Raw genomic sequence first — 13763 nt, 5'->3', positions numbered from 1 at the left:
GAAAAAGGTGTTTCTCCCGGAGGAGAAAGCCAGGGAGTTATCCGAGCTAGTCAGGAACCTCCTAAAACCAGGAAAAGTGTCAGTGCATCATTGCACAAGGGTCCTGGGAAAAATGGTGGCTTCTTACGAAGCGATTCCATTCGGCAGATTTCACGCAAGAACTTTTCAGTGGGATCTGCTGGAAAAATGGTCCGGATCGCATCTTCAGATGCATCAGCGGATAACCCTGTCTCCAAGGACAAGGGTGTCTCTTCTGTGGTGGCTGCAGAGTGCTCATCTACTAGAGGGCCGCAGATTCGGCATTCAGGACTGGGTCCTGGTGACCACGGATGCCAGCCTGAGAGGCTGGGGAGCAGTCACACAGGGAAAAAATTTCCAGGGAGTGTGGTCAAGTCTGGAGACTTCTCTCCACATAAATATACTGGAGCTAAGGGCAATTTACAATGCTCTAAGCTTAGCAAGACCTCTGCTTCAAGGTCAGCCGGTATTGATCCAGTCGGACAACATCATGGCAGTCGCCCACGTAAACAGACAGGGCGGCACAAGAAGCAGGAGGGCAATGGCAGAAACTGCAAGGATTCTTCGCTGGGCGGAAAATCATGTGATAGCAGTGTTCATTCCGGGAGTGGACAACTGGGAAGCAGACTTCCTCAGCAGGCACGACCTCCACCCGGGAGAGTGGGGACTTCATCTGGAAGTCTTCCACATGATTGTGAACCGTTGGGAAAGACCAAAGGTGGACATGATGGCGTCCCGCCTGAACAAAAAACTGGACAGGTATTGCGCCAGGTCAAGAGACCCTCAGGCAATAGCTGTGGACGTTCTGGTAACACCGTGGGTGTACCAGTCGGTGTATGTGTTCCCTCCTCTGCTTCTCATACCCAAGGTACTGAGAATTATAAGACGTAGAGGAGTAAGAACTATACTCGTGGCTCCGGATTGGCCAAGAAGGACTTGGTACCCGGAACTTCAAGAGATGCTCACAGAGGACCCATGGCCTCTGCCGCTAAGAAGGGACTTGCTTCAGCAAGTACCATGTCTGTTCCAAGACTTACCGCGGCTGCGTTTGACGGCATGGCGGTTGAACGCCGGATCCTAAGGGAAAAAGGCATTCCGGAAGAGGTCATCCCTACCCTGGTCAAAGCCAGGAAGGAGGTGACCGCACAACATTATCACCACAGGTGGCGAAAATATGTTGCGTGGTGTGAGGCCAGGAAGGCCCCCACGAAGAAATTTCAACTCGGTCGATTCCTGCATTTCCTGCAAACAGGAGTGTCTATGGGCCTAAAATTGGGGTCCATTAAGGTTCAAATTTCGGCCCTGTCGTTTTTCTTCCAGAAAGAATTGGCTTCAGTTCCTGAAGTCCAGACGTTTGTCAAGGGAGTACTGCATATACAACCCACTTTTGTGCCTCCAGTGGCACCGTGGGATCTCAACGTAGTTCTGGGGTTCCTCAAATCACATTGGTTTGAACCGCTCAAATCTGTGGATTTGAAATATCTCACATGGAAAGTGACCATGCGGTTGGCCCTGGCCTCGGCCAGGCGAGTGTCAGAATTGGCGGCTTTGTCTCACAAAAGCCCATATCTCTTTTTCCATTCGGACAGGGCAGAACTGCGGACTCGTCCCCAGTTTTTCCCTAAGGTGGTGTCAGCGTTTCACCTGAACCAGCCTATTGTGGTACCTGCGGCTAATAGGGACTTGGAGGACTCCAAGTTGCTAGATGTTGTCAGGGCCCTGAAAATATATGTTTCCAGGACGGCTGGAGTCAGGAAAACTGACTCGCTGTTTATCCTGTATGCACCCAACAAACTGGGTGCTCCTGCTTCTAAGCAGACGATTGCTCGTTGGATTTGTAGTACAATTCAGCTTGCACATTCTGTGGCAGGCCTGCCACAGCCAAAATCTGTAAATGTCCATTCCACAAGGAAGGTGGGCTCATCTTGGGCGACTGCCCAAGGGGTCTCGGCTTTACAACTTTGCCGAGCTGCTACTTGGTCAGGGGCAAACACGTTTGCAAAATTCTTCAAATTTGATACCCTGGCTGAGGAGGACCTGGAGTTCTCTCATTCGGTGTTGCAGAGTCATCCGCACTCTCCCGCCCGTTTGGGAGCTTTGGTATAATCCCCATGGTCCTTACGGAGTCCCCAGCATCCACTTAGGACGTCAGAGAAAATAAGAATTTACTTACCGATAATTCTATTTCTCGTAGTCCGTAGTGGATGCTGGGCGCCCATCCCAAGTGCGTATTGTCTGCAATACTTGTACATAGTTATTGTTACAAAAATCGGGTTATTATTGTTGTGAGCCATCTTTTCAGAGGCTCCGCTGTTATCATGCTGTTAACTGGGTTCAGATCACAGGTTGTACAGTGTGATTGGTGTGGCTGGTATGAGTCTTACCCGGGATTCAAGATCCTTCCTTATTGTGTACGCTCGTCCGGGCACAGTATCCTAACTGAGGCTTGGAGGAGGGTCATAGGGGGAGGAGCCAGTGCACACCACCTGATCCTAAAGCTTTTACTTTTGTGCCCTGTCTCCTGCGGAGCCGCTATTCCCCATGGTCCTTACGGAGTCCCCAGCATCCACTACGGACTACGAGAAATAGAATTATCGGTAAGTAAATTCTTATTTTCAGTGGTGTGCTTACCATCAGACTGACCCTAAAGTTCTCAAGGTCCTTCGGCTATTACCATTTTTACAGGCAGGCCTCACCATGGGTCTTCGCCTGGCTTCTCTGAAGGTCCAGGTCTCAGTTTTGTCTGTCTGGTTCCTTTGCGAGATGTGCATACTCTCCTCCAGGGGCTACTCCAAATATAGCCTCCATTCGTTCCTCCAGTCGCTCCTTGGGATCTATCATTGGTTTTTCAGGCCTTACAATTGACTCCAATTGAGCCATTTGAAACAGTAGACCTCAAGTGGCTCACCACTAAGATTCTCTTTCTGCTAGCTATTTCTATTGCTTCAGCCCATAGAGTCTCTGACTTGGGAGCTCTCTCCTGTCGCTCCCTCTTACTGATATTCCATCAGGATCAGGTAGACTAAACGTGGATACCTACCTAAGGTAGTGTCTCATTTTCTTATCAGCGAACAATTGTGGTACTGGCCTTCCAGAAACTGGTCTTTCTCCAGAGGATGCCTCGTTGGATGTGGTTCATGCTCTCAAGATCTACTAGGACTGTACTAGTTCCGTTAGGAAAACGGATACCTTATTCATCCTCTGTGGATTCCGCAAACAGACTGGCTTGCCAATAAACAAACATTGGCACGGTGGCTTTGCAAGAACAGCTCAGAGGCTTACACGCAGGCTAATCTTCCTGTCCAGTTACAGTCTCTGCTCACTCTACTTGCTCTGTGGGTCATTCGTGGGCAGCATGCTGTGGAGCATCTGCTGAACAATTGTGCAAGGCTGCTACGTGGTCTTCTGCCCACACGTTTCTTAGGTTTTATGCCATTGATACGTTTGGCTCTTACGATGCAACCTTTGGCTGCCAAGTCCTCCTTTCAGCTTCAGAGTGTACCCTCCCTATTACAACTTTTTTGGGACATCCCAAGGTTAACCCTGTGGAGACCATGGACCCAGAAGAAGAAAAGAAAGAGATATGGTAAAACTTACCTTCGTTAACTTTTTTTTTTTCTTTGAGGTCCATGGGATCCACAGCGCGCCCACCCTGATGAACCATGTTCTCTGATAGACAAGTTTGACAGAAGCATGCACAGATCAGTGAGATACGTTCATGCTTCTATTTGTAAAAGTGTTTATATAGTTAAAAAAATTAACATAAAAATAAGACGTGCAGTCACCCCCCAAAGCATTATCAGCGCTGGGCTCTTTGAGCCGGTCCTGGTTGCTAAGATACAGGGAAAGAAATGAGTATGGTCCCCCGTATTTTAACAACCAGCACCTGGCTCTTGGACCGGTTCTGCTTCTAAAAATACAGTGAGAACAAGACATAGGGGTCCACCATATTGTTTAAACCAGCAACGGGCTTCACTAGTCAAGGGGGTAATGCCACAGCCGGTGGACACATTTATACTGGTCCCTGCGGCCGTAGCAGTACCCCCCCCCCCCCCCCGCCCAACTAGGCAGAATTGGGTTCCCTGGGGGAGTGGGGATCCCTCAATAAAGGGCCCCCAAGAGACGGGGCTGAAGCCCTGGGCTATCCTTGCCATACCAGGGCTGTGGATGGTGAATTGATAGTGCATCAGTAGTGTAAAATTTAAAATTAATATTGTATTTTACTTGTGGAACTACAAGTCTCAGCAAGAACTCCCATATGCTGATACAAGTACCAGCATGCATGACATAAATGGGCCCGCTGGTACCTGTAGTTCCACCCGTAAAATAAATATTATTTATTACAATAACCACAGGACACGCACACCGTGAAAGGATAACGTTACTAAAACATACTTGCACACTCACACATACTTACCTACCATTCCTTGTAGTGATTTGTTCCCCTTGTCCAGCATTTGTAAAAAAAAAAATACTGCAACCCAACAATTTGAGTGTTTTTTGTAAAAAATATTTGTCAGTTAATGTAAATAAAATGGCAGTATGCTCTACCTAATAGCGGATGTCCATATTCATCACTGCAAATGATGGCAGAGCCGGGTCGCACACAGGAATTTGTACAGTGGTGCTTCCCGGGTGCGACCTGGCTTGAGACTCCATTCAGACTTGTGGCCTGATCGGGCATATTGCCGGGTTGGTGATGTAACTGCCTCCCATGCAGAGAATGGGTGTCGCCTTGACCCGGCTTACCGTTCACACTGCACCTGCATCCAGGTCGATTTCAGCCTCAACCCAGGTCATGACCTGGGATGAAATGCCGGGACGCTCGACCCGGGATATTCCTTCAGGACCCTTTCAGAAGCAAAATCCTGGGTTGATACACGTTCACGCGCAATAACCCGGGAAATTTAGACTTTTCTGAAAGGGGTATTAGAGACGAGATTAGGCTCTATTTCACATACTTACTATCTAAATTCTAGTTTTACAACTGGTTCACAAAGAAACAGAAAGATAGATATATATTTTTTTAAATTCAATAACTTTTTATTTCAGTTTTTGATTTTGCATTAACAACTTACACACAAAACAAACCTAAGACTTCAAACATACACAAAGTACACATAAACAGTTGTACATTCACAAGGCACATGGTACAACAAGCGGATAACATATCGCATAAATCACACAGTTGCAAATCGTCGGCGTCTGGGAGTAACATACCCAAACACATCACTTCCAATATAAACATAAGCATAGCATAGTAAGCGCAGTATATCGAAATATAGCATAGCAAGGCCGGCCGCGAGGGCATCCACCCCCAAAACATCCCAGAATAAAATAAAAAAAGAAATACAAGTCTAAACATTATCTATCCTGAAAATATCTAGACTCCAACCACCTGCCCCATATTGTAAATGGTTTCCTCTCCACCTTCCTAGCCAGGAACACAAATTTTTCGTGTGCAATAGTTTCGTTGACCAGGGATATCCAAGCCTTAGGTGCCGGGGCCTCACCAGCCAGCCACAGCCGGGCTATGCAGACCCTAGCCAGGGCACATAAATTGATGACATATCGCCTGCTGGGCGGATCTAAAGCTTCCTTGTCCACAACCAGCAATGTACACAGCACAGGCGTACACATAGAAGAGGGAATACCCGTATCGATTATGGTACGTATAACAGCCTTCCAGAACAGTGACACGCTAGGGCACAACCAAAGCAGATGCCAGAAGTCGGTACCCATGGCTCCACACTTAGGGCACCGTGAGCTATGAGACCCCCTAATATGTGTTAGCCTCACCGGGGTCATATACACCCTATGCAGAATATATAATTGTATTTGCTGGTATCTGACAGAGGAAGTGGAGATCCGATGGGATCCCAAAGCAGTGTTCCATGCATCATCAGATAACACACCCACATCCGACTCCCATCTACCCCAGAGACAAGTTAGAGGGTCACTATGGTGCATCTGGAGAATGAGACCATATATCTTAGAAACTAGGTGTCCCGAGTCCAGTGTCCGCAGCATTAATTTGACCGGGGAATCAACGAGGACCGGAGGGCCATTCGGAAATTGGGCGGCCAGAGCGTGTCTCAGCTGAAGGAATCTAAAGAAAAACCCAGAGGGGACATTGTGCGCCTGTTGAAGTTGTTGGAATGAGTTTAGGGTCCCATCGCTAGATAAATGGCCTAAAGAATACACTCCCCAGTTTCCCCAGACCTCCCGGACTTGAAGCCGACACAGCTCCGGCAGCCCATGAGCATTATCCAGTGGGGTATCAGGATCAACACCGTGGCCTCGCATCACAGAGTGCACCAATTTCCATATTAGTGGATTGTTTATTCAGTGGCAGTGAGGACATTTTGACGCTACCGCAAAGGAGTAGCTGTAATGGGGAGCCACCAGGATAGTCATGGCGCATCATCAGCGAGTGCAAGGCCAGGGCATCGAGGTCGTTAACCCACTCCCAGACATGTGTCAGTTGCGCTGCATAGTAATAAAAACGGAAGTTGGGGAGGGCCAAACCCCCCAATTCCCTTGACCTGGTTAGGGTATCCAGTCTCAAACGTGCCCGCCTACTAGCCCACACCAGGGAGGAAAGCAACCTATTTATTTGTTTAAAAATCTTCTGCGGAATGTAAACGGGAGAGTGCTGCAGACCATACAGAAGTTTGGGCTGAAAAACCATTTTAACCATGTTAACCCTTCCCGTGACCGTTAAAGGTAACTTCCCCCAGGCCTTCACCCGGCTACGGAGATACGTAATTTGAGGAGTAATATTTAGGGAGGAGAATTTCTGAGGATCATTAGACACCCAAATGCCCAGATATTTGAAGGAGTCCACCCACCGCAACGGGAGAGCTACTAACGGGGCGGAAGGAACTTCGCCCCGAAGTGGGGTGATAAAGGATTTCTCCCAATTAATCAGGAGCCCAGAGTATCGCCCGAACCCAATAATAATTTCCAAAATCCTAGGCATAGACTCAGCATAGCGATCCACAAACCTCAAAATATCGTTGGCGTATAAGGCCACCCTATCCTCACAGGCACCCACTTTAAAGCCAGAGATCCCCACGTCCGCCCTCAGGAGGCATGCAAGGGGCTCAATGGCCATAGCAAACAGAGTAGGAGACAGTGGGCAACCCTGTCGTGTACCCCTAGATAGGGGAAAGGAGTGGGATACAAAACCATTTACCGCTACCCTCGCCGAAGGAGAGGAATACATTAATCGAACATATTTAATAAAGTTTGGGCCTATACCAAATCTGCACATAATTTCCCACAAATAATCCCACTCCACAGAATCAAAAGCCTTAGCGGCATCCAACGAAACGACTATAGAGGAGGAGGGGTCCTTATGGGGAATTTGTAGGAGAGTAAACAGACGTCTAAGGTTAATGGAAGTCAATTTAGTGGGCATAAATCCCGTCTGATCCGGGTGTATTATATGGGAAATAACTGAATTCAATCTGCCCGCCAGCACCTTGGCCAAAATTTTAATATCAGTGGGTAAGAGGGATATAGGGCGATAGGACTCAACTTTCCTAAGATCCTTGTCAGGTTTAGGGAGTACCACAATCACTGCCTCCGCCATAGACGGGGGAAGAGACTCCTGTGCAAAGATTTGGCTATACAACTCAAGTAGACGAGGGACAAAGAAATCCAAGTGATGCTTATAGACCTCAGAAGGTATGCCATCCAAACCCGAGGCTTTACCACTAGGGGAGGCCTTAACAGCGGCCATAATTTCATCAGAGGAGATAGGCGCCTCTAACATGTCACAAGCCTCGCTGGACAAGGTGGGGAATCAAACACCGTCCAGATAATCGTTCAGTTGCGACAAAGTACAATCCAGTTTGGATTCGTACAAACGGCTATAGTAGGATACAAATTCAGCCGCCATTTGTGGAGTCTGGGTCAGGGGAACACCAACAGAGTTCACAATCTCAAGCACAACACTAGTAGGTCTATCACCCCGGGCCAGGGAGGCCAGGTATGACCCCGGCCTATCACCAGTAGCGTAAAAGGTATGGGAGGAGAAAAGGAGTCTATGCTGAGTCTTTTCCATTAAGTAATCTTTCCATTCCCTCTGAGCCGATAACCAGGCTAGCTTAGAACTGTTCAAAGAATCTTGTAAATACTGTAATTCTGCAGCGACACTCTGTTCCTCCAGCTCAGCCTCCCGTCGCCTATGGAAGGACTTTAAATTAGACACCCTTTTAATCAAACTCCCCCTCAGAAAGGCCTTAAACGTGTCCCATAAATTAGAGATGGTTTTTTCGGCACTATTCAGTACAAAGAATTCCCGCCATGCAGCCACCAAGTCAGAGCCGTCCCCCATATGTACAAGCCAGAATGGATTAAATTTCCATACAGCTTGGCCTCTAGAGCAGTTAAAGTCTAAAGTAAAGGACAAGGGGGAGTGATCTGAGATACCCCTAGTTTCATACCTAATACTACTAACCCGGGGAACCATATCGCTCGAGAGGAGGGCCAGGTCAATCCTGGAGAACGAAGAATGAGAGTGAGAGAAACAGGAGTATTGTTTAAGAGACGGGTGTCTCAATCTCCAAGGATCAACCAGGCCCAACCCCGACACCACATTTGAAAAAATGGAGTTCCCAGGACATGCAACGGATGGAGACATAGAGAGCCTGTCCTTCGCCGCATCTAGCACATTATTGAAGTCCCCCAGGCAAATAACAGAAATCCCGGGGAATGAGGCCATGAACCCAGCAGCCTTCTTAAGAACATCAGGAGAGTAGGGAGGGGGCACATAAACAGCTAGGAGGAGGACAGGGACATAAAATAGTCTACATTTCAAAAACACATATCTCCCCCAGGGATCCGTTTGTTTAGACTCCAGCACAAAGGGGACGGTCCGCCTAATAAGGACTGAAACACCACGAGAGGCAGAAGTGTGCGTGGAGTGGTACGCCTATCCCACCCAGGGTCTTTTCAAGGATAGAATCTTACTACCCACCAAGTGAGTCTCCATGAGGCAGACAATATCAGCGGCATAATGTTTAATCTGTCGGAGTACCAGGGACCTCTTAACTTTATCATTGAGCCCTCTCACATTCCATGATAACATTTTAAGCCCAGCCATAGGACGTCAAAAGTGTAATAAGCGCAACGCCCCGCGGCCGGCCAAGTCCGCCATGCATAAGTGCAGTCACCAGACACCATTGCTTAAATAGTACAGCAGCAAACCATATACATCCACAACATAAACTACCACGCAAAAAAATAAGTACAACCCAAAACCATCCCCTGCCCCCCTCCCTGTATACCACCCCCAACATGCAGCATACTTGGATCCCAAAACGAAGTGCAAATACCTAGAAATAAAAATAAACAAAACTTCGTAGCACCATTAACTAGTGCAAGCGCACCTTAATCGGTGCCAAGAATATAATGACTCTCGGGAGAAAAAATAGAGGTAGCCACCAGCCACCAGCTACCGCCCCCCCCGAAAAATTGAGGGGAAATCATAGAGATCCACCCCCTAGGTCAACCCAATACACAAAGCGAAACATATACGGATATCAGAGAACCAGACATATCAAACCATATATGCAGCCCCCCCCCCCCCCCCCCTACCCCCTCCCCAGGAAGAGACGAACATAAAAAACAAAAAACATAACAGAGATATCAGAGCAGGCAAGCGAATAACCATATAACCTGTCTAAACCATGGAAGCAGAATAGCGGGGAGTAAAATGGACATCAGTATCAATCAGACCCTCCCACATCCTACCGCCTTGCAGTAAATAGCTTATATAAGCACAACAGGCAGAATAAACAGCAACGAAAACAAAAAAAACAAAAAAACGGAGAAAGTCTGCCTCCAGAGTTAGGCTGGGCATTCAAGGATCCGCAAGGGCCCGTCTCGCCGGGAACAGTCTGTCAAGCCACACCATGGCCTCACGAGGAGTTGTGAAAAACTTTGTTTCCCCATCAGCCACCACCTGCAGTCTAGATGGGAAGAGCATGGCATACGGCAGGTCAAGTTCACGGAGTCTCCTCTTAACAGGCAGGAATTGAGCCCTATCTTTTTGTACATCCACCGCAAAATCCAGGAACACCGATATGGGTGACTCATTCCATTTCAAAGGGCCTTTGGTACGAGCCAGCCGTAAAACTATGTCACGGTCACGGAAATGGAGGAACTTAGCAATAAAGGTGCGGGGTGGAGCCCCTGGAGGCAGCGGGCGCATCGGAACTCTGTGAGCCCGTTCAACAGAGAAGTAGGGCGAAAACTCCTCAGATCCAAAGGCATCCCGGAGCCATTTTACGAGAAACTCCTCAGGAGCTGAGCCCTCTTCCTTCTCGGGCAGGCCAACAAAATGGACATTATTGCGCCGCAGACGTCCCTCCACATCTGTCAGCTTTTTGCGCACATCTGTCATCTGAGATTCCAAAGCATCGGTGCGACGGCCCAGCGGCCCGACAGTCTTCAACATTGGATATGCGGGTCTCAGCCTCTCCCACTCTCTCTCTCACCCGCTGAAGGTCCTGATTAATAATGGAGAGATCAGACTGCACTTGCCCGATTTTATCAGCCAGACGTGCCTCACTGGCGGTCACTGCATCCAACACTCTCTGCAATGCGGCATCTGGAGGGTCAGAGGAGGCGGAACTATACGCAGGAGATATGGGTGATGCCTCAGACCTTACAGTCTCTCCCCTCTGTTGCTGAGAACCAGGATTACGGACAAATTTATCCATCGCTCCCGCCGCCGCTCCAGTCTGGTGGCCTCTCACCATTTTGGACAGCACGGTGTCACACCCTCCAGTCAGCAGGATATATCAAAGCAAATACAGGCAGAGGGGGGTGCCCGCTCCACCACCCTACAGACAGGCCAGCGGGCGTGAGAGAGAATATAGATATGTATAAATAGACAGCAGTGCCAGAGTCTCCAAGTATAATGCAAAGTGTCCGCTTAAGGTATCAGGGGAGCAGGGACCGTCACCCTCAAACAGAACCGTGGGTTACAAGGGATCAGTCCCCCGACACCAACCTTCAGGCACAGCAGGGAAGCTCACGCCACATATGATGGGGGCGGGGGCGGCGAGCCAGTGGAGCGAAGCAGGAGGAGGGGGGAAAGGGTATATGCAGCTCAATGACCTCCCGGTCGGCACAGATAAGGCTCCAAATATTAATAGTCCCCGCAGCAGTAAACTTGTGTCCCATATATCCGGGTCCCAGTCTGGAAGGGGACGCACAACAGCCAGGGGTCCGGAAAATGGCACTAAAGCAGGCAGGGAATATATCTCAGGATGGCTGCACTGTGTGTCCTCCAGGTTTCACCCACAGCTAGATGGCCGGGTGATGTGGTCCCGCAGTGCGTGTAGCAAAACCCCCGGTCGGCTGCAGCGGGCGGCGGCGGATAGCGGGAGCCGCACTTCCGCTTTTCCGGGCAGCGTGGATCCGCGGCAACGCTGGGCAGTGCAAGCAGCCCCACACAGGACTCCCCCTGGGTGAATCAGCAGGCCGACGGGGCGGCAGAGGAGAGCCCCGCGCTCCCGTCCACCAGTGATGCGGCTGGCCGCAGCGGGCGGCGGTGCACGACAGAAGCCGGACTTCCGGGTACAGGGAGACACGAGGCAGCGGTCCCACGCGCCGGCTCAGCACGGATCAAGGCCCGCCGGGCAAACAAGGCTCCAGGACCCCAGGTAACAGCGGCAGCCGGCTCAATCTCATTCCAGGGGGGGGGCAGGAGACATTCACAATTCGATGGTCTCGACATTAGACCCAGGGGGGGGGAGTACAGGATGATAAAGCAGGATCAAGTGGCTGGAGAGCTGCACACTGCAAGTGCAAGTGGGGGCCTGTCTAAGGGCCACGCCCCCAAGATAGATATATTTAACAAAACTAGTTCCCAAACCAATTTACAAATGTATATCAAGCATTACAATAAGTCACTGTTAATTTCAATTTTATTTTATTTTTGACCTTGTAATGTGTTTGCATACTGTAAACAACCTTCACTTCTCCCCACTCTCTGTTGGATCTCTCTCCTGGTACCTTTGTTTTGTTGGCATCAGTCATTAGACAGTTGACCAATAAGGAACAATCTGTGAGTATATAAGCTCACCATAGGAAGATCAGTTAATGAAGTCACATTTAGTGCATTATGATTGACTATCATAACAATAAAATTCATGAAGTACTGTATTGTATTGTATTGTTTTGTTTTGCTTTAACTTGTGTACATTAAAGTTTTTTTTTAAATTTTTATAATCTCTGCATGCATCATCTAGTAATGCAAATAGAACTGTTTCTCTCTCTCTGAAGATAAACCTATACATTTAATAACATAGATCAACATCTTCATGTATTAGTACTTCTAAGAAAGTATTTTTGCTATGTTTGTATTACACATACTTCCTAACTGTCCTGATTTGGGGACTTTGGGGGTCATTCCGAGTTGATCGCTCGCTGCTGATTAGCGCAGCGATCAGGTAAAGGCAAAACTGCGCTTGCATATGCGCCGCAATGCGCACACGCGTCGTACGGGCACAAAGAGCATCACTGCTGTGCACTGGATCTAGTGAAGATTCCATTTGCACAGCCGATCGCAATGAGATTGACAGAAGGAGGGCTTTTATGGGTGTCAACTGACCGTTTTCTGGGAGTGTTTGGGGAATATGCAGGCGTGTCTAGGCGTTTGCAGGGCGTGTATCTGACGTCAATTCTGGGACCTTCGTTGCAGCAATCATCGCACAGAATAAGTAACTACAGGGCTGGTCTTGTTTTGCACAAAATGTTTTTGTACCTCTCAGCTGCACAGGCGTTCGCACACTTGCAAAGCAAAAATACACTCCCCCGTGGGCGGCGACTATGCATTTGCACGGCTGCTAAAAGTAGCTAGCGAGCGATCAACTCGGAATGACCCACTTTATCCCGAAAGTTGAGGAGAATAAACCACTTAGTGCTGCTCTGAATGGGTTCTGCACACACTTGCCAAAGTGGTTTCAGCATTCAATAGAAGCCCCGATCATACCCTCATTATCAGTGGCCTGCCCACTTCTCAGAAGTGAACGGGCAGTATGTGAGTGTTTATACCAGGGGTTCCCATGCGGTACTCAAGACACCCTAACGGTCCAGGTTTCCAAAATATACATTGCTCAGCACTGCCTGACATGGTCAAATTGACTGATGTACTAATTAAGTCACCTGTGGCCAAGAATGGATTATCTTTAAAACCTGGACCGTTAGGATGCCTTGAGGACCACATATGGAAACCTGGTTTACGTCAATTCCCCATTTTTAAAATATGGGTGTCTGACTTTGCATGTTTATCTTTTTGCAGCAGTCAGCGGTTCTGTGAGTGTACCAACACTGCCCATCTCCATAGAGCTGAAAGATGTTCCACAGTATTTCCGTTTACAGCATGCAGTGCCTGGTGAGGATTCTGCCACATTGCCACAGGATGCTGTGGCAGAGACCTTTCTGGTTCCACGTCTGGGATCCCGGGAGCCACACGTGAAAGCATCATTTCAGCACATACAAAACCATGAGGTAAAATAACAAACATGTTTGCCCCCCAATTTTTTTTTTTAAATGTGAGGAGTATGTAATAGCCTTCGATTTTGGAAAGCTTGTGCGCTGAGTGTCAAGTAATAGAATCCGACTATAAGTGAAGTCACCAGAAACCCGCCAAAATAGATTTATAAAAAATCCTACCTGGGAGGACACTTTAAGCTGGGTACACACTTAGCTATGTGTACTGTCAA

At 48.5% G+C, this 13763-nt stretch overlaps 1 protein-coding gene across 1 annotated transcript in view; it reads left to right on the top strand.

Annotated features, from left to right (window-relative positions):
• The first annotated feature begins 12915 nt into the window (after positions 1 to 12915).
• Positions 12916 to 13763, top strand: part of TMEM132A (transmembrane protein 132A) — a 189610-nt gene continuing 188762 nt past the window's right edge. Inside the window, exons 1-2 of the mRNA XM_063963116.1 lie at positions 12916 to 13078; positions 13340 to 13548. Coding sequence (XP_063819186.1) covers positions 12916 to 13078; positions 13340 to 13548 — 372 coding nt within the window. The remainder of the gene's footprint in view (positions 13079 to 13339; positions 13549 to 13763) is intronic.

The sequence above is a fragment of the Pseudophryne corroboree genome, chromosome 3 (assembly GCF_028390025.1).
Source record: "Pseudophryne corroboree isolate aPseCor3 chromosome 3, aPseCor3.hap2, whole genome shotgun sequence".
NCBI lineage: Eukaryota > Metazoa > Chordata > Amphibia > Anura > Myobatrachidae > Pseudophryne > Pseudophryne corroboree.
This window is presented reverse-complemented; position numbering and strand designations above follow the sequence as displayed.